Source organism: Ovis aries, chromosome 10 (assembly GCF_016772045.2).
Source record: "Ovis aries strain OAR_USU_Benz2616 breed Rambouillet chromosome 10, ARS-UI_Ramb_v3.0, whole genome shotgun sequence".
NCBI classification, from domain to species: Eukaryota; Metazoa; Chordata; class Mammalia; order Artiodactyla; family Bovidae; genus Ovis; species Ovis aries.
Genome location: NC_056063.1, coordinates 75,764,557 through 75,786,330, shown reverse-complemented (window position 1 = coordinate 75,786,330; position 21,774 = coordinate 75,764,557). Strand labels below are relative to the sequence as shown.

Sequence of the window (21,774 nt, the reverse complement as noted above, 5' to 3'; positions counted from 1 at the left end):
GGGACTGGGCACACTGAGATTTAGTGTCACGTGTACGTTGGGGGGCAAAGCCTAGAGCACCTTGGTCACACACATCATTACGTCCAGGTGGATTCTGCAGACTTTTCTTGATCGACAGGTTGTTGAACTGTCCCCAAATCTTCCGCTTTTCCTCGTGGTTTCAGTTAAAGGGTTGTTAGCAGGGACTCTGAAGCTGGGCCGGCCCACCGTGAGAGCCGTTTGTCATTCCCACAGGCAGCCAAGAGCCTGAATCCCGTTCCCATGCGGTGACTCTCCACCTCCCGAGCCAATGGAAGCTGGAAATGGTTCCCCATTCTCCATTCGCTAAGGCCCCTCTCCGTCCCACACACCTGCCCCAGCCTGGGAATTCAGTCAGCCACACAAAAGTGCCAGAACCGTACAGGAATAGCCGTTCCAAGGTAAAACCTCCATACTGGCCGTGACACAACTGTCATCAGAGCCCACATTTATTTTTAATTTAACGAAAAGTATTCAGTTACACTTGTCCCACTTGTAGCAGGGCCCATTTCCTTTCCACCCTCATTCAATAACGAAGGCAGAGTGAGAAAACGCAACTTCACGACAAGTAGGAAAGAGCTGGCCGTTGTCTCGGCCTTTGCAGTCAGATGTCTCACGGGATTTGCCCTAAATGCTTAAAGGCACCTTTGAGATTCTGATAACCCAAGACTAGAAGCTGTATTATGGACTGACCGCCGTCCAGAGCCTAAAGCGAAGGTTTACAAGCCTGTTCTGCCTTCCTTCAGCCCCTCCGTGCTTATAAATGACACCTTCCAGTGTCTTAAACTATGAGAGGAAGCTTGCCCCAAATTCTCAGGCTGCTAATGGTTTCACATAAAATGAGCTCCTACAATTTTATTACCACCCTGGTGTGAACTCGCAGGTGAGGGGCCACCAGGGAAAGGATGAAGACTTGTCTCTCACTCCTGGCCTCCTGACTTTTCCAACTTTTCCACTCAGGGTTTCAAATGATGGCTTTAACTCCCAAGGCTGCTGCTGAAGCCAAACAGGCTCTACTATGTTACTTAGAGAAAGCAGGAGTAAGCCACCAAGTCCCTCAGCACAGAGAGGGAATTCAGATTCATTTCCTAACTTTACACTTATGAAGTTGATAAAACCACTGACCCCATACATTTTGACATGGCAAAGAGATTCAATCATTCCATCCTAAAGGAGATCAGTCCTGGGTGTTCACTGAAAGGACTGATGCTGATGCTAAAACTCCAATACTTTGGCCACCTCATGCGAAGAGTTGACTCATTGGAAAAGACCCTGATGCTGGGAATGACTGAGGGCAGGAGAAGAAGGGGATGACAGAGGGTGAGATGGTTGGATGGCATCACTGACTCAATGGACGTGGGTTTAGGTGAACTCTGGGAATTGGTGATGGACAGGGAGGCCTGGTGTGCTGTGATTCATGGGGTCGCAAAGAGCTGGACCTGACTGAGTAACTGAACTGAACTGATACATTTAGTGGGTATCAGTCAATCTGCATGTTGGGAAGTAACTACCGGAAAATGTTCCATTTCACATTTCAATCAGGTAAGCCAGACAATCATCCATTTTGAACATATCATATTGGGTTGTTCAAAAACTTCCTTCGGGTTTTTCCATATGCTGATACAGAAAAACCCAAACGAACTTTTTCGCCAACCCAATATATGATGCCTGTGTCTCACACCACCAAGATCAGATCACTCTACTTAGAAAAGAGGTCGTGTCAGCATTCAAGGAAAACATCCTGTGCACTGCACCGTTCAGAGCCTCTGCATTCATCTGAAGTTTCAACCACACACCACATGCCAAATCAGCACTGATGAGCTGACTCTGAAAGAAACCTTTAAACCAGGGCTGATTATCCACAAATACATGAAGTTCACATGTTCAGATACATCTAACGTTGTATGACTATTTCTTACCTCTGGAAGTGATTTATGACAGGCTAAATAGATAAATGGGTTCAGTTCAGTTCAGTTCAGTTCAGTCGCTCAGTCATGTCCGACTCTTTGCGACCCCATGAATTGCAGCATGCCAGGCCTCCTTGTCCATCACCAACTCCCGGAGTTCACTCAGACTCACGTCCATCGAGCCAGTGATGCCATCCAGTCATCTCATCCTCTGTCATCCCCTTCTCCTCCTGCCCCCAATCCCTCCCAGCATCAGAGTCTTTTCCAATGAGTCAACTCTTCGTAGATGGTATTAATAAATCTAAAAATATTTACAACATTATTTCTCCTAGGGGAATTTAAAAGCCTAAAACTATACAATTAAGAGTAATTTCACAGTTTTCAAAAGCAGCTGACTAATAAATAATGAATGCTTAGTGGTGGGAGCTGAGGATGTTTCTCAGTACCTTTTAAAAAACAGAAAAGGCAAACTAACGTAAATGTCTAAATGTAAAAACAGTTCAATATGGCAGGCTTTAACTACTTTCAAAACTTAAAAAAAATTTCACATTCAAATAAAACAAAATTCCACATAAATGGCTTATATGTTCAAAAGCCTTCAAACTCAAAATTCACACACAAAAAGCTTCCCTTTTTAAGACCAAAGTTCTTCTAAGATCGTTTGTCATAGGCTTAGAAGTGGTGAAAACCAAACCAGCTGCCAAAAATTATTTACTTTGTAGCACAAACGACAAAGGATGTAACACCCACTAAGTGACCTGCAGAGAAAATACAAGGTTAATTTATTCTGCATGCTTTCCGTTTTACTTTCTGTTAAAATAATGCTCATCACCATATCCAACTCTTTCTTCGGGCATTTTATCCTAATCAAAAATAGAGGCAAAGGAAGGAACACAGAGGGGGAAAATGCAAGTGGCAAGAAACAAACAGATCAGGATTTCTCAGTCAGAAATTTAAGATTAACCCTTTCATTAAGGATAAATCTACAATAAAGAACAACACAAATACTCTTTTCCTCTCAAACGTGTAGGATTAAAACTTGGATTTATTGCAACATCTACTGTATTCTCAACATGTTTTTATATACATAGTAGCTTTTGGATCTTTTCAGATTCAAAAGCACCAGCCAAAACACAGCCAGAGTGACTGCCCTGAACCGAGCTCCTGCCAGATAAGCCAGAACTGTAGACAGTCCTCTAAGTGTAGTGACAACAGACCCGGTTTGTTAGTCCTGAAAATATATAAGTTCTTTGTAACTGAAGCTCTGGAATGGCATCTGTCTTAAATTACATCCACCTGGGATTGTGTTCCAACAACCAATATAGGCAGATTACTGGAACTTGAAAACCTCACTTTTTTGGTAATTGACATTTAAATTGTTTGAAGTTTCTCATTAAGGTCTCTTAAGAAATTAACTACAGATGTTGGAAACGAAGTGGAGAGCGCTCAGAGAAATGAAGTCACCTGAAGGCTCCCAGTAACTAGAAGTATTTAAATATGGTAAGTGCCTTGGAAGGAGAGGATGGGCTGGCCTGCCTCACAAGCTGCAGAGCCTCGTCCCTTTTTCTCTATTCCCGTTAGGTGTCCCAGCACATTTTGAATGTAATTAAAAGAAACGAAAGAGGCAAGAAGTTGAAATGATACGGGACTACCACCTAGCACAGAGTGAAGAGCTCACTTGCTGAAGGCTGAGAGACTTGAAACATCTCCACTGCCTCCGGGTTACCGATGGGATGTAAATCTGAAATCCTGGTCTGGTCTTAGAAGCCCTTCACAGCCTGACCCCAACTGGCCAGCGAGCTTCACGTCCAGCCCTGCTGCCACAAGGCACCCACACTCCACAGGGACCCGTCTGACGGCCCCTGCTGGGCTCTGCACATACAGTTCCTCGGCCAGGAAGGCTTTGCCCTCTCCAGTGATCCTTCCAGAGCTGCTCAGAGGTCCACTTCCCTGTGAATGGACCCCAAGTCCTCTGAAGGCACTCCCCCTCTCTTCCCATTTAGATGATACACTTCTTAGAATGAAGTCCCTATCTGACATGAAATGTACCAAATAAAGGATCTCCAGGTGCCTGCCACCAAAAAGACCTTTGGGAAATTTTCTCCCATTCCCCCTTCTTGGCAGCGGCCTAGGACTTAGCAGGGATATAGTTCTCATTCTTTTCAGGAGAAAGTATAAATGAATGACTGAATAATTAAAAGAGATGTGTTAAAGGGACTTTTATTTAAAAAGAATACCATTGATATGTTACAGAATTTCCTGTTGGAAAAACCGTTCTATGAAGGAAAATACTTTTCCCATTTACCTGCATAATAAAATCAATGAGCTCTGCTAAAAAATGCTTTTGTCCTAACTAAAATAAAAATCAAATTTAAAAACACTGAGAGCGAGCGAGAGAATCACATCAAGCAGTAAACCATATGGTTGTGGAAATAAAAAGATAAGTTTCCTCATCCCTCATTAACAGCAATGCTGGAAATGCTAACATTGCTACTAATTCCTCAGAAACAGTACACTAATTAGTAAAAGGCACCTGTGTCAACAGTCCTATTTCCATTTTTAAAAGTCGTTTCTTCAGCTGAGGCCTGCGGTCCTCACTTAGCACATTAGACATTTGTGGAGCCTAAAAACTGCTCATCACAGCTGGTCACTGGCTAGTTGCTAATGCTCAGCGGCTTCCACACACAACAAAACGTGTGGGGCCATCTAGCTGGTTTTAGAAACTCGCGAGCTAGCCGCCCCACTCCACCGAGGCGCTGCGCTGGGACAGGAATCCAGGAAGGTGGCACCTTGTCCTCCAGGAGCACACAGCGCAGCGGGCCTCCCGAATGGGGGGATTCTACCCCAGATCCAACCATGACTTCCTGAATTCTGGATGGAGAAGATGAGAGACTCTTCCAACAGCAACTCAGTAACTCCAGTGCTGGCCAGGAGGAGTCCACAATCAAAGTGGGAGGTGCACGCTTCCTATGACACCTCACTTCAGCTGACACCCCGGGCTATCCGGGCAGGGAGAGGGGAATGATGAGGGGTACCGGGCAAAACAGAAGCAGAAAAGATTTCCGAATAAAAGCTGCTAAAGTTCCTCCATTGAGCTGAAAGACCATGGACTTTTCTTTAATACACCTTCCAGAGGCTGAGTTGAAGAAAAGAAGTGTGTTCCACAGGTGAGAAATTCTGAAATAAACGGAATGTACCTGGGACAGAAACCCTGGCTGAGGAAGCGCTTTCAAGTCCACAGACTTGGACTGAGGGGCTTCTCCCAGTGACCCCCCATGCTGGGTCACAGCCACGTACTACCAGCAAGATCTCATCTCCCCCTCCCCACAGCTCGCGCTGGTAAATGAATCCTGTAGGCAAGCACACACAGAAGACACCCCCTTTATGCTTTCGAAAACTCTTTCCCAAAAAGGAGAATACTGAGGAGGCTGAAAACAGCCCTGGACTGTGTTCAAAAACTCAAGCCAAGAAAGAACCTTCAGATTTGACATCTTAAATTAGCAGCAATGTTTAGACAAATCTATAATCGAGGAAAACATACATACACCCACACTCACACCAAAAAAACTTGCCTTTCCACCCTCTCATGTCAAGTGGATAATTAATGAACTGTTTACTGTGACTATCTGATGATTTTTTTTCACACAGGAATTTTATATTAAGCACCTACTATGTGTCAGACGCTGTGCTGGGCACAAGCACAGAGGGGTGAACGCAGAGATTCTAGCTTCGTGGAAGAGACCAATCATAAGAAGGAAGTGCACCCATCCACATCCCGAGACTAAACTGAAGATGTGACGAGGGATTAGAGGCCGAGGGCAGAAAGGGGGGTGAGGGCGGGCATGCTTCAGCCCAAGGGGCTGAGGGGAGTGTGGGCATGGCTTCATGAATCTATCTTCTTTTTTTCTCTTACGTCCACTGTTTACTGGTGTTCTTATGAGCCAGGCACCATGCCCAGCGCCCATTTCATTTCGTTCTAACCACTCTCTGTGCTATCATGGGCCCCTCTTACAGAGGAGGGGACCGGAAGGAGCTGGCTAGTCAGTGGCAAGGCCGGGGCTCTGTCTCAGGTCTGGGGTCTTGGGAAACTGTCTGAACCCCACTGGTCCTCAAAGCCTTCCTCGCTTAAGGAAGCAAGAGACGGCGATGATGCTGGGATGAGTGTGTGAGAAGGGTGGGAGGGGGTGAGAAGTGAGACAGAGAAGGGGTGAGAACAGACACACCCTGGAGGGCCACAGGAGGGCGCTGGAAGGGTGCTAAGCAGTGAAGTGAGATGAACCAACTTGTGTATTTCAAACTAGTTTGGAGGAATCACAAGCAGACACCACTCCACACCACTAGGATGGCAACAATGAAAGCAATGGAAAGTAACAAGCGCTGGCAAGGATACAGAGAAACTGGAATGCTTGTGCACGGCCAGTGGAACCGCCCAGTGGCCAGGGCAGCCGCTGTGGAAAACGGTTTGGTGGTTGCTCTGAAAGTTAAACACAGATTTATCACGTGGCCCAGCAATTCATTCCCAGGTACACGTCCAAAAGGATTTAAAACCAGTGCTCAAATCCTTGTGTATGGATGTTTACAACAGCACCATTCACATCTGTCAAATGTCCATCAACTGATGAATGGATAAACAGAATACAGCCTATACCTACAAAACTACAATTAGCATCTGCCTACAATGCAATACTGTTCAGCCATAACGGGGAGCAGAATACTGACTGATACATGATACAGATACGGATGAATCTCAAAACTGTTATTCTAGTTGAAAACGTCCAGTCACACAAGGCCACAGGCTGCATGACTCCACCTGTATGAGATATCCAAGAGGAGGAAACAGCCCAGTGGCTGCCTGGAGCTGCAGGAGGAGGACTAGGGAGTGGCTGCTGGCAGGCACAGGGTTTTTTTGGGGTGATGAAAATGTTTGGGAATAGAGATTATAGTTGTACAACACTAAATGTATTACACTGTATACTCTAAAATGGCTAATTTTATATTATGTAAATGTTACCTCAATTTAAAAAAATGTGTTGGAGGGGTATAGTGGATGTGCAAGACCCCCTTCATAGAGGTCCAGATGGGAGATGGTCACTTGAAAGGTGACACTGGAGACAAAGTGAACCACGAGACATTTTTGGAGGCAGACCCAACAAGTCTTGATGATATAATATACATGCCAGTACCTCTGCAGGCGGCACGTAACATGGGAGGTGAGGAGGGTGGTGAGGCAGGAGATCAATCACAAAGCTACTCCACAAACTCAAACCTGAAGAGAGGAGAGCGGACGTGGCAAGCAGAATAATGGCCCCCAAAGACATCCCTGGCCTAACTCCTGGAGCCCAGGAATGTGGCAGGTTACACGGCCAAGTGGAATTAAGGTTGCTAATCAGATGACCCTGAGACGGGGAGATTAGCCTGGATCATCCAGTAGGCTCAGCATAAACACAAACATCCTTGTAAGTGGAAGGATGAGGCAGAGGCAAGAGAACCAGAGAAATGGCAGCCTGAGAAGGATCTGACCCACGGCTGCTGGCTCTTGACGGAGGAAGGGGCCACAAGCCAAAATATCTGGGCAGTGCTAGAAGCCGGAGGAGCAAACGGACCCTCCCCCGAGGCCTCCACAAAGGGGTGCAGCTCCGCTGACACCTTGGTTTCAGCCCACTGGAGCCCACTGCAGACTCCTGACTTCCAGAAATGTAAAGTAAAAACTCTGCACTGTTTTAAGCCACCAAGTTTGTGATGATGTTACAGCAATAGGAAACTAACACAGCGGGGAAGAGTTGGCAGCTGAAGAAGAGAATCAACAGGCCTGGCAACAGACATGGGCATGGGTGGGAGGAGAGATGAGGGCGCCCCAGATGACGGGGGGTCAGGCCCGAGATGCCCTTAACAAAGGGACAGAGGGGCGAGCGCTGTCAGAGGGGCTGTGTTGCAGAGGGAAGGGGCAGAGGGCTGCTGCCTCAGAGTCTGGGGAAGGGCGACTTCGAGGAGGAAGTGGCATCTGTGACGGTCCTAAGGTGAGAGGCGGGAGGAAGAGTGTGAGCAAATCGGAGAGGGGACAGGGCTCGGCGGGTGTGGAGAAGGTGGGGGTTCTGGCCGAATGGCCCAAGGCGACGGGAGGAACAATGGCAAGGGGTGAGGGATGAGGGGGCCTGTGCCGCCATCCCGAGGGGTCCAGGCAGCAGACCGCTGGAGGGCATCAGGGAATTGATGCCATCTGGGGGGGCGGGTCGGAGGACTGGAGGCCAGCTGTAGGAAGCTGGGCAAGAAGCGGGTACGCGACTGTGAGTGTGGGGCTGCTGAGAGTAAGGCTTCTCCCCACTCTCAGGCATGTGTCCAGGCCCCTGGTGAATCCAGACTGTTCTACAGCACAGGAGAGACTGATGACCCAAACTCACAGGCTGGACCTTTGTCCAGAGGATGGGGGATGGGGGAGGGACACCTCAAGCCTCTCTGATGCCCACACTTGCTTCCCTGGCAGAGGAAAGATTCTCTGTGCCAGCCGGCTCTTGCAGGTAGGACGTTTGTTAAAATGTGCAGCGCTCGGGTGGGGCGGCACGCCACGTTCGCACACGCTGGTTTTGTCAGTCTCTGAGCATCACTGGACTTCCCCGGTGGCTCAGACAGTAAAGAATCCGCCTGCAGTGCAGGAGACCTGGGCTGCACCCCTCGGTTGGAAAGATCCCCTAGAGAAGGGAATGGCAACCCATCCCAGTATTCTTGCCTGGACAATCCCATGGACAGGAGAGGCTTGTGGGCTACAGTCCATGGGGTCACCAGGAGACGAACACGACCGAAGGACCAGCACTTTCCCCCTTTCTGGGCATCACTAGGCGAACAGCTGACCATGAGAACTAAGAACACTGTGCTTCGAGCACTGGGGCATTTGTGGGGCAGGAGGAAGCTCGAGGGGGATGGGATGAAAGCAGAAGTCACACCTTTACTTTTCCGAGTCATTCTTGCAGATAACACTTATTTAGGACACATGCCTCTTCTTACTCCTGAGTTCTTCTAGGCTCTGTATTCCCACTACACCCCAATTACTTCAGAATCACAGCCCCTCTGTACTGCGGCAGTCAGCAGTCACTTGATAGAGGGCTTGGACAGAGCGCCTGCCAGAGGTCCCTACTGCAGAGAGAGAGGGGGAAACGGTGAAAACACCTCCTGACACCTGAGACCTAAAGCAAGAGGATGAATAACGCATGAACAAACATCTCCCAAGATGGCAGGAGGGAAGGGTACAAATCAACCGATGCAGGCTGTGCCCCTAAATTTAGGGGAAGCAGAGCTTTTATTATCCTCAATCTCTGGTCAAATTGAACTCAAATGGACCAAAATAACCCATAGCTCAAAAAAGCCATGTATTTCATATTTCTGAATTCTCCAAAGTCCTCTTGCTTGAGGTCAATAATTCCTTCCTAGATTACGGAATGTCAGTAGGCAGGAGGCGTCTAGTTCACCCTCTTTGTTTTAACTGTGAGAAAATAAGGATCAGTTTAGACAAGGGCCTTGAATGAGGTCAAGGGCTAACAGCAGGGTCAGCACTGGACTGGAACCCTAGAGGACCTATCCAGGGTCTTCCTGCTCATAACAGTTAGAAATCTGATCTTGTAAACTGCTTTTTCTTTTTTGACTTGTAAGAAAACCCTGAACAGCATCAATAAGAGATATTAGACCAACTCCAATTTTTAGGAGCTTGACTACTTTCTCCTTTAATCTGAACTATTTCGTGAAGGCAGAAATCACCCAAGGGTGACCTGTGACTCACTGGTACAATTTAAAGATGTTATCACTGTTTCAAAGAAACCCACTTTAGACTCAAACCCTTAATACCGGGCTTCTGTGCTCTGTCTAAAACAGGCACTAACAATTGCCAAAGGGTGGCAGTAGCCCAAAGTTCTACTGATGGATTTGCAGATGAACAAAGTGTGGTATGGACACATAATGAGATATTATCCAGCCTTAAAAAGGAAGGCAATTCTGATGCCCCATAATACGCATGAACCTTCAGGACATTATGCTAAGTGAAATAATCCAGATGCAAAAGACAAACCTCGCCTGCTTCCACTCACAGGAGAATACAGAATAGCCATTTGTAAGACAGACTAGCAGTTACTGTTACAGGGACTGGGGGTAGGGGGATGGCGAGTCACTGTTCAATGGGTACAGGGTTTCAGTCTTGGATGAGGAAAAGGTTCTGGAGACGGATGGTGGTGAAGATTGTTAAAAAAAAAAAAGGTGACTGTACTTAATGCCACTGAACTGTACACTTTAAAGTGCTTAAAATGGTAAATTTATGTTATGTGTATTTTTACCACAATAAAAAAGGCACTAATCTCCAGATGCAGTATCTTTCATCCAGCAAATCTCTATCGGGCATTTACTGGGGCCAGGTACTGCTTCAGGGCCAAGGTACAGAGCAGCGGGATAAACAGACCAAGCCCATGTTCTCAGGAACACGGAGGCTGGGGGTGGGGCAGACAACCTACAAACAGGTGAGCACACAGAACGGCAGGTGGAAGCGAGTGTAACGGAGAAAGACACCAGCGGGGCGAGACGAGAGAGTGTAGCGGGTGAGGCTGTGCTTCGTCGGGAAAGACCCCTGCAACGGTTGACGTCTAAGCAGACTTAAAGGGACTGAGTGCTGCGGGCTGACCCACGACCCTGAGGAGCTGGAAGGGGCAAGAGGAGGGAGGGGCCGATAAAGAAGCCCAGAGCTGCTTCTTAAATGTCTCATAAACTGTCATATCCACGGGGTCGCAGAGAGTCAGACACGACTGAGCGACTGAACGGAATTGAAATTGTCAAAGGGACCGTTTATAGGTCAGTATAGAAAGAAATATGCCTTCTACATCTATGTGTCTTTCATTCACCTTAAAATGAACAGGAAAACCAATTCCCCTATCTTTTACTAAGATGCAAGCCTCTCAGGAGACAACTTACATCGTTCATTGTTAGAGCGCCCTCCAGTGTCTCCGTATGAAAACAGCATCGGGCACGGATAATTTTTTTTCCCTCCTCAATTCTGGTTTTTGGCCAAAAAGTAAAGTGGGCATATCATCTTGCTCACAAAGAATCCTGTGAGATTAAGTAAGACAAGTCAAGTGGAAGTGCTTTGAAATAAGCCTGCACTTCTTGTAAGGCTGTGCAGCATATACATAGTATGCAATGATGTAAAATGACTAGATAAACTTTTAGAAGGTTCATGTTTTGAAATGCACTTTTTTTTTTTTTTTGGCAAAGTACAACTTACAGCTAAAAGGCAAACACAATCTACCACTAAATTTTAACGCTAATTTTACTAGGGGTGGCAAGTGCTGTCTTTACAATTTTTCAGTATTTGGGGGCTCTAAATATCAATATTAGAAGAGACCTGCATATACTTAACAGAGAATTTTGGTCACTCTGCTTTCTTCGTCAGAAATACAGCATGGAGTAAATGATGGTTACATTTTACATTTTGGAGTATAAACTTTAGGAACTTTTACTTTGCATTTATGTGTATAGATTGTATATTATATACAATCCCATACAAAGTTTGTCAGAAAGATTGAAATCATATTATATGTATAGTTTTATAACCTCTTTTTGGCACTTATCAATTTACTGTGGCAAATTTTTTATGTTAAAAAAAAGAATACAGCATGAGGAAACAGTTCAGACAGACTTGTTTATATCAAGCAGCCTATTAAAATGGAATCCTTACTTTCTCATGGAAATTGGTTTTGGTTCCTTTATTATGGAATCAAGCACTTTTGTCAGTCTCAAAGCCTTAGAGGAAGACGTTACATGCAGTGTAGTTCTGAAAAGAACTTAGTAGAAGTTTAACTACGTGGCTGTTTACAGAAGCACTGGTAGGCTGGGTCAGTGTGACGCTGAGGCCACAGAGGGAAAAGCCACCAGTGGTTACAGTCAGGAGACGGGGCTCTCTCTAGACCTGGCACCACTAGCTGTCTGACTAGCAGGAAAGACAGTCTCTGCTTATTTTACTGTGCATGAGTCTACTGATGCCAAGGAAAACGTGCAAGTAGGCCTCCAAAAGACATACTGCAATCCAGGTATATCCAGCACCATTTCTGGAGGGCAATCTGACAACAAGCATCATAAGGCTTACGATGTCCACACTCTTTCACCCAGCAAGTTCACACACAGAAGATCACCTCCAAGAACTTAAGTAAGGGTAGCCACAGAGACCTGAATATAGGGACATTTATCCGTGCTTTTCTTAAGAAGAACGAACAAACTTGGAAATACACACAGTGAACAACTGCGGCTATATACAGAGAAATATATATGTGACGGCTATGGAACAACAGTAAACACCAATGCTCGAAGATTAGTGTGTGTGTGTGCTCGGTCACGTCTAACTCTTTGCCATCCCATGGGCTGGAGTCTGCTGGGCTGTTCTGTCCATGAAATCTTCCAGGCAAGAATACTGGGGTGGGTTGCCATTTCCTAAACTTTAACCAAAACATAAAATGAAAGCAACTAAATAAAAAGTCATCTGAAATCTGGCTTATAATTGAAAAAGGAAGGAAAGGAGGGAGGAAGGAATGGAAAATGAGACAAAGAAGGGAAGGAAAGAGAAAAGGAAGGAAGCAGGACTTCCCTAGTGGTCCAGTGGTTAAGAATTCACTTTGCAATGCAGGGGACATGGGTTCGATTCTTGGTTGGGGAACTACGATCCTACATGCTGTGGAGCAACTAGGCGCACACACCACAACTAGAGAATCCTCGCACCGCAAAGAAAAATCCTGCACGCAACAACTAATGCAGCCAGATAAAGAAAGAAGGAAGAAAGGAATGTCAATTCTGGGACCCACTTATTGTCTCTATCATTCAAATGAGTTATTTAATTGATAAGGTATCTTCAAGTAACAACATGAAATAAATTAAAACTTTTATGAATTATAATGGATTTAAATGTACACCCAAGTGACTTATATGAAAACACAAATACTATTTCTTCGGAATTTTCTTTATTGATTAGTAAAGTTTTAAACTTAACCTGTCAAGATCACGAGCAATGCACAGAGGATAAATAAGAAACATATAACAACAGAACACAGCCCAGCTGCACTCAGAGGCAAGAAAGCATTTTGTTTTTACAACTAACAACTCTTCCATTCTTAAGAATGTTCATCAAGCCCACCAACAGCCACTCCCCAAGGAGCCCAGCTTTCTTCTCCCTGTCTTCCTGACATCTCAGCCACATGCACCTGTGGGCTTCCCCACAGGGAATCAGTCATGTAGAAAATGGCAGCTCCTACAGAGCGGCCTCTGCAACACTTAGTTAAGGAAACTGTGACCAGAGGCTGTTTTCAGAAATTACATCCATCAGACCTTGGCTGTTGCAAAGCCATCGCTGGAGAAAATAACCACTTCAGGAAGTGCCGATGCTCAGCAGTGTCAGCCTCCCCAGACGCTACCTCACTGACCGTGTGAGGCTCGCCTACACCCGAGCATACGCGCTCACCTCTCAGACTCGGATGTGAACAGAGAATACCCATCCTCAGTGCCCCATTATGGAGTATGTCTAGAACAATACTCATGACATAAGAAGTGCTGATGCCACTCAAACATTCCACGAAGCAGGGGTGCTCAGGAGAGTTCCCTGAGAGGACAGACTTTGGGGGCTACAGTTATTCAGAGCAGAATAAAGAAAAGCACATGTTATGAAACTGTCCTCCAAGCCTTTCTGGATCCGTGGGGCCCAGAAGTGAGCAGGTGAAGGTTTTTCCGTTCCCGTTCCCACCTTTCCTCCCTACCCTCAGCCTCTCCCTTGGCCAACCCAGTGACCTTCCTCTCAGGGTTCTAGCCCTCAGCAAAACTCTACACAAATGTACGAACGGTACAATGGGAGTGGAAGCCCTACACAGCTGGAATGGGTCCACCAGCGAAGCTTATGCTAATCTGCAGACTTGGCACAGCCTTGCTGGCGCACAGCCCCTGGCTGGGAATCTCCCTCCAGCGACATCTGCTCCAGGAGGCACCACCCACGTGCCTGTGCGTCTCCCAGCACAGGCCGAGCTGCCGCTTTCAGCTCTTGCTCGCCAGCTTGGTTACTGCCCAGTAGTTCTGATGCTGGTTTTACCTCATTTCCCACCAACTTCTCTGTCCAGGCCACAGGCATGTGCCCTGCCTCCAGGCTTCGCCTGGTCTATCTACCCTCTTATGGTATTTCCTATTTCCTCAGAGTCTCTCACCTCTTCTCTGCAGCCCTACTCCTAGCAGAGGCTCTTTTTTCTCAAAAAAAAGCATTCCAAATACTCTTTCCCATCCCCTTCTTTTAGTTGCTTAGTATGTCTGACTCTTTGTGACCCAACTGACCATAGTCCTCCCATCTCATTCTTTTAGGAGGCCTTTCTAGAAGGCTCTAGGTCCAATTCTTGGACCTCTGGTCTATCATCTTAGATCATCTTTATTCCATCCTTCAGCCCTTCCTTTCTCTATCTCTACAGTAAATAACCACCCTTCTTTGCGTGAAACAGAGGAGCTTCCTGGAATGTGGAACCTTCAATGCTAAAACCAGGACAGTAGTCCTAGGCAAGTTGAGACAGTTGTTTCCTCTACCTCCCTGAACTAAAGTTTCTTTCTGCCTCATAACCCAAAACATCATTTTTTGTTTACAGCATCCCATTTAGCTTCTCACTATGCATTTGGGCAACTAAAGTCAATTTCTAATGATGCCAACAAGTATTTTAAAATACCTAACACTTCACACTGAGCTTTTAGTATCAAGTCAAGTGACAAAGTACACATATTCTTAGAATTCTGAGTTTTTTTCAAAATGCTCACTCAAAAGCTTGTTCTTTTTAACCCGGGCCTCCTTTTTACCGTTCTTTCTATAAAGGCTTTTCCCCTTGCTCGCTCACTGCTTTCAGTCTTCTATGCCCTACAGTTTCTCCCCTCTGCACTCTTCTTCTCCCATCTCCATCCTCCATTCGAGTGGTTATTAACAGATCAAATTAAACCCAAGGTAAGCTGAAGACAAAAAATTATAAATATTGGAACAGAAATCAATGAAATTCAAAACAGAAAATAGAGAAAAATCAATAAAACCAAAAACAGTTCTTTAAAAAGATCAATAAACTGAAAACTCTAGCCAGACTGATCAAGCAAAAAGCAGAGAAAAAAGGACTACAAATATCAGGCAGAGAGAGCAAGTCACTACTGAAAAGGATGACAGGGCTGGAGGCAGGAGTGAGGGTTAGTTGCAAAAGGGCTCACGAGAACTTGGGGGATGGCAGAAATTCGGGGGTGACCTAAAACTGGTCCATGGGGATGGGCTGCACAATTCTGTATTCAAGAATTGTTGCATACAATACTCTTACCAGCTGCTTTAGCTATTATCAAGGTTCTGGGACATTCTAAACTTGATTTTCTGGAAGCTAGAGTGTACCAACTTGCTGATAATAATTCAAGGAATGCTGCCCTTAAAGGGACCAACAGCAGCCAAACTTCTGTTATGATCCAAAGGGATATTTCCACAAATGATCATTTAGAAAAATTGGCTAGAGAAGCCCAACAACTGGCCTCAGAAAAAGGAAAACAAATCCGGAAATTACATAACTGTTGGTTTGATAAAAAGAGAAAGCTCTGGTTTGGGCAAAACAACAACTCAGTCCTACCAAGACGCTAAAATACCCACTCCTCACCCCCATACCTGCATTAAACCACTGGTCTACTGACAAATGATGGAGAAGGGAATGGCAACCCACTCCAGTATTATTGCCTGGGGAATTCCACGGAAAGCGGAGCCTGGTAGGCTGCAGTCCATGCGGTGGCAAAGAGTTGAACACGAATGAGCGACTACACACAACAACTGACAGATGATAGCCCTCATGCATCAGTACTGGTGGGGAAATTACAAGGCCACAGAAGGTGTCTGCCCCACCTGTTACACAGTCCAAAGTACAATCCAGGGAAGCCATTCTTATTGCTCCCAGGTATCTTAACCTGTTTAATGAACCATCTGAGGTCTGGCAAATGAATTTTATACATTTACTCCATCTAGTGGATATAAATGTGTTTCACTCAGGGCCTGTATGTTTCCCACTGAACCGAAGGCTTCCCCTGCAGAATTCCTCTCAAACTTCATAGAAATTAAGGAATCCATGTTTACTGGCCAGGCACTTCAACAAGTATGTGCTGTCTGTTTGGTTTTACAGCACTTTCATTGTACTTGCCACCCTCGATCATCTTGCTTAGTTAAACACACTAACATCATTATTAAGACTCAATTGGCAAAACCTGTAGAGACACTCCAACTATTTTGGCCAAAAGCATTCCATTGATATTTCTAAATCTCAGATCCACCCCTTTGGAACTCATAAACTCGCATCCTTTGGAACAGTCACAGAATGTCCAATACACTTGACTCCTGCTTCTTTTGACCCACAGCTGATAAAAGCAGAGATACTCTAATATTGCAAAGGCCTAACTGGTGCTGTTAAAAGTAACCATGTTTTGGTAGAGCAATCTTTTCACAGTGTGCCCTCAGGAAATGAAGACCTTAAGCATCACACACTGATTGCAACCTGGAGATTTCATCTTTTGAAAAAGACACCTCCAGAACTCTCTTCAATCTCACTGGAAAGGCCTCTATCAGATATTGCTAACCAACCACTGTGCCACCAAACTCTAAGGAACAGACTCCTGGATTCATGTGACACCCCTGAATAAACTGCGAAGTCTGACTGGAACTGCATGTCACCTGGTGACCTGAAAGCAAAGATTTTCCAGAATTGAAGAAGATAACAACTGATGAGACAGCTTTCTATATACATACAATACGTAAAAATAATCATATAATAAAAAAGCAGAAAAGGGAACTAAATAGATATAATATTTCTCTATTGTCTGGAGTTAAGTCAGTATAAATCAAAAGTAGATTCTGATAAGATATGTACGGTGATATACAAACAATTAAATACTATCCAGCCATAGGAAGGAATGGAGTTCTAATACATGCTGCACACCATGGAAGACTCTTGAATTATGCTAAGTGAAATAAGCCAGAAACAAAATGACAAATATTGTGTGATTCCACTTATATGAAATACCTAAAAGAGGCAAATTTAAGAAGACAGAAGGTAGATTAGAGAATACCAGGTGCTAGGGAATGAGGAGTTACTGTTAATAGGTGCAGAGTTTCTGTTTGGAGTGATGAAAAAACTGAGGGGATAATGATGATGTCTGCAGCACTGTGTATGTACGATAATCTGTACACTCAAAACAGTTAAGACGGCAAAGCTTGTTATACATATTTTACCACACTTTTTAAAAGAGGCATATAGCAAGCCTGAGGGCAACCACTAAAAAAAGAGTGAAAAAAATCATTAAAGAAATAAAAAATATCATGCAAGAATATATTCACTTAATGCAAAAGAAAGCAACAGTAAAAGAATATAAGAACAAAAAAGGGACGAAACATATGGAAACCAACACCAAAGAAATACATTACAAGAAAGGAAAACTACAGACTAACGTCACTCATGAATATAGATGTAAAGCCCTCAAAAAATATTCACAAATCAAATCCAACAATGTATACATAAAAAGAACTATAGGCCATGACCAAGTGGGATTTATTCCAGGTATACAAGGCTAGCCCAATATTCAGAAATCACTTAATATCATCTGCCACATCAACAGGCTAAAGAGAATCTTACTGTTTTACAAATGTATGAAATCACCTCACTGGAGGGGCTGGGGAGAAAAGGTGCTAACCCAAGTAACTGGAAATAAGTGGAATCTCTACGACTAAAGGGAAAGGAACTGTACCTAAGCTCCGGACTTTTAAAGTCTTTTCCCGTGAAGTATGGTCTAACAAGTCAGACACTGCTACATATACACTGAAATTGAATACCTAAGTGACTGGATAGTGTATGGTGGGAGCCAGGTCTCTCACTGTGGGGGTAAAAATTTACAAACAAGCCAGGTGAGGAGCCTAGAATGATCCATGTGGTAATGGATTAGAATATAATATGAACTCACCTTTAGCTTAATATAGATGCAGACGGTTACATGAGAAATATTTCTAGATCTGTACATATGCATGGATTACTATTTACACAAATTTACAAAACTTACAGAAATTTACACAAATTCCTTTGCTCTGCCAGCTGAGAGGATTTAAAAGACATTCCTAGCTGTGGGCAGTTACGTGCCCCCAACGAGGGCAGGGTATTTCTGTAAATTGGTCAGTAGCAGCAGAGAGCTGCTGGGCTGGAGAAAGGAAAGGCAGGGAAGCACCAGGGACACCTCTGCAACAGAGGGAAACGCTGGAGGGTCAGGAAGAGGGCTCATTAACTGCCTAACAGCAACGCTGCTGATGCTCTAAAAACAGAAGACAAAAGCCACCAGAAGCCAGCCCACTGGCTTGAAGCGGAAGTGCTAGACAACTGGGATAGAAGGTAAGACCCCTGCAGGCAGACTTTTTAAAGCTGACCTTGGGCACATTTACTTTTCCCATCACCGTGTGTTCTGAAGGCGCCAGGACCCACAGAATTTAACCTGGGAAGGGGTCTGCATGAAAGCCCACTGCCACAGCCTTGGTGGGGTGTCTAAGAGTGCTGAGAATAGGCCAGCATGCTAAGAGGAATGAAGTGCATTATGAGCTTAGCCCCAGGAGCCTTAGAAGCCAGTGACTGGGTCTGGTCACTGGACCCATTGTTGAAGAGGCCACAGAAGCTGGCCCCTTCATAGGCCAGAAAAGGACTTTCTGGAAGGGTCTGAGTACACCCTTTCAGGGGCTCCTCTGGCTTCACTGTTGACCCCAGAACCCGGAGAGATTACCAGGACAGGATCTAGGAAATGGGAAGGTGGGATGCACAAGCCAGGTGGCTCCTGGCATGGAACACCAGTGAGTCAGGAAGTACCGAGCAAGCAGATGTAACCAAGGTCCAGAGCAGGAGCCTCTGATTTGGTTTTTTAACCCAACTCTGCCATTCTCTGCTTTGAGTGTCAGTCAGCCTCTGCCAGCCCTGGTTTCCTCATCTTTATAAATGAGTCACCCAGCTTCTTTCCATAGTGATCAGGAAACAATGAGGGAACACATATGCGCATGCGGTTGGCAAACAAGCAAATCTCAACCAGCAGTTCTCAAAGCGTTATCTGAGGACACCTGGGGTGAGGAGGCGGCACCCTGAGAACCTGTGAAAGGGTCTTCGAGGTCTTCCCTTTTCCAACTGGCTTGTGCATGAGCCTGGAAATTTCTAGGTAAACTTTCTCCAAGACAGGTGATATGCGACTCCAACTGTCCTTAATTAAACTGAAGACATTTTAAAAAATTTAAAACCACGCCACTTTTTTTTAAAAAAATATTTTTCATTAAAGATGCAATCTGCGTTCAATTTAAATGGATCTGTGATTTTAAAATGACGAAACTTTTAAATTGAAAAAAATCAACAGATATAAGCAAAAACTCTTCGAGGTCTTCAATAATTTCTCAGCGAGTAAAGGGGTCCTGAGACCAAACAGTTTGGGAACCGCTGCGTGAACAAACAGGTGGAGGCGAGCCGCCTCCCGGCCCTACGTTCCTGGCTTCCCTGTGTGGGGCCGCGAGTTTTGTTTTCTGGGTTTGAGAGGTCGAACTTTTGTACCCATTTTCCAGACTCAGGAGGCGGCCCTCCCGCACTGAGGCGCCGACACTGCGGGGGGTGGGGGCGACCCCCGCGGGGCGTTGCCGACCTTGGCAAAGGTCGAGCACGCGCGCTCGGGAGGTTCTCGGCGCTCGCGGCCCGCGGGGCTTCCCGCCAGAGGCCGAGGAGGCCGCGCCTGCGCAGCGCCCAGCCGAATCCCGACCCACAACGAGCGCGGCCGAGCGGCGGGGGACTGGGGACCTGCACTCACAGCCTAGGCAGCGCCGCCGCCGTCGCTCCTCGCGCCGCCCTCCTCAGCAATCGCTGCGCCATCTTCCCGACGCGCGCGCCCCGCCCCCGCCCTGTCCGTCTTCACTTTGTCCCGCCCCTCTCCACGCCCCGCCCACTCCCCGCAAGCCACGCCCCCGCCCTCTGAGCTGCCCCCTCGGGCTGTCAGAGCTTCCAGGCTGAGTTCAGTTCAGTCTAATCGCTCAGTCGCGTCCGACTCTTTGCGACCCCATGGACTGCAGCACGCCAGACCTCCCAGTCCATCACCAGCTCCCGGAGCTTACTCAAACTCATGTCCATTGAGTCGGTGATGCCATCCAACCATCCTGTCCTCTGTCGTCCCTTCTCCCGCCTTCAATCTTTCCCAGCACCAGAGTCTTTTCAAATGAGTCAGTTCTTCGCATCAGGGGGCCAAAGTATTGGAGCTTCAGCTTCAGCATCAGCCCTTCCAATGAATATTCAGGACTGATTTCCTTTAGGAGGGACTGGTTGGATCTCCTTGCAGTCCAAGGGACTCTCAAGAGTCTTCCCTTGTGGCTCAGCTGGTAAAGGATCCGCCTGCAATGTGGGAGACCTGGGTTCAATCCCTGGGTTGGAAAGATCCCCTGGAGGAGGGAAAGGCTACCCACTCCAGTATTCTGGCCTGGAGAATTCCATGAACTATATAGTCCATGGGGTCTCAAAGAGTCTGACACGACTGAGCGACTTTCACTTCACTTCACTTCAGGTTCCAGGCTGAAACACGAAGCAAAGTCTAAAGGAGGGGTGAGGGGTTCCTTCTTGAGCGGGTCTTTGGGTGATTGAATCCAACCCTGCCCACGCTTCTGGGTTTTTAGGGTGGCTTTTGAGAGACCTTGCATATTCCCAGCCCAACATAGCCAGATTTTCAAGGGATTTCTTTGTTGGTTTTGTTTAAATATTACCTAACAAAGTTTGTGAGCCTCACCTTGTGCGTGCCTTGGTTAACAGTTAATCCTTTATGGGGCATTTATGCCTGTAATAGGGTCAGAAGAGTTACTGCTGGCAGTTTTCTGGCCCAGGGAAATGCTTGTTGAAGACAAGGGGCAGCACACACCACCCTTCACTCCGACTCCTTCCTGCCAGATAGCAAATACAACTCTAGCTTCACAGTCAGGAGAATACGAAGGTATTGAACAGCTTACCAGCTGTGTGACTTTGGGCAAATTACTTAACCTCACCCTGCTTCAGTTTCCTCCTGTAAAAAGGAAATACAAATAGTACTCACCTCATAGGGTAATTATAAGGTATTATAAGGATATGTTGCATTAATGTATATAAAGAGCCTAAAACCTCTTCTGGCTCAGAGCACATGCTCAGTAATGTTAACTACTTATTATCATCACACCAATTCCTTTCTTAACACTCCTTAGTGACATCTGATGAGAAGTGTTAAAAAACAAATGAAGACCCACCTTGAAAATTCTGAGTAGACAAACAAAGTTTCATTGCACAATCAAAGCCTAATTTGACTTATTTTGCAAGACAACTTGACCTAGGTTATTTCTTGCTTATGCCTCTGGAAATCACAAGCAAAACTTGAACTACTTCCCAAGGTTGATATGAGGTAACTGCTGCTCAATTCCTTATCATAGAAGAAGAGTCGAATACCATAAATATCATAACTAATCACTGTGAAGAATAAACAGTCACTACTTTCTCACTAAATGCGCTGCTTGGTCTCATTCCATGCTTTGGTTTGAGTGCTTCCAGTTTGCAAGACGTCTTTTCAGTCTGTCCACAATAAACTTTCACCAATTACTACCTCGGGCATCCGTTGGTTTTACTTCTGTTACTTATCAACTTTTGACAGTGTTTAGAATAAAACCCCAGTTCTTCACCGTGACTCTGAAGCCCGTACTCTAATTTGGCCCCTGCCTGTCTCTTCAACTTCATCTCAGCCCCACCTATCTTGTTTCTGTGGGTTTTTTTGGGAGGAGGGATTTTTTTTTTGGGGG

The 21,774-nt window shown here is 45.7% G+C and overlaps 1 protein-coding gene across 14 annotated transcripts in view; it reads right to left on the bottom strand.

Annotated features, from left to right (window-relative positions):
- Nucleotides 1-19,856, bottom strand: part of CLYBL (citramalyl-CoA lyase) — a 241,165-nt gene extending 221,309 nt beyond the window's left edge. For all 14 annotated transcript variants that reach the window (XR_006061010.1, XR_003590503.2, XR_003590505.2 and 11 more), the window contains exon 1: nt 19,782-19,856. Coding sequence is in view for 6 of the 14 variants with exons in the window: in XM_060394657.1 (XP_060250640.1) it covers nt 19,782-19,843 (62 nt within the window). In the remaining 8 variants the exon portion in view is untranslated. The remainder of the gene's footprint in view (nt 1-19,781) is intronic.
- Between the last annotated feature and the right edge of the window lie 1,918 nt (nt 19,857-21,774).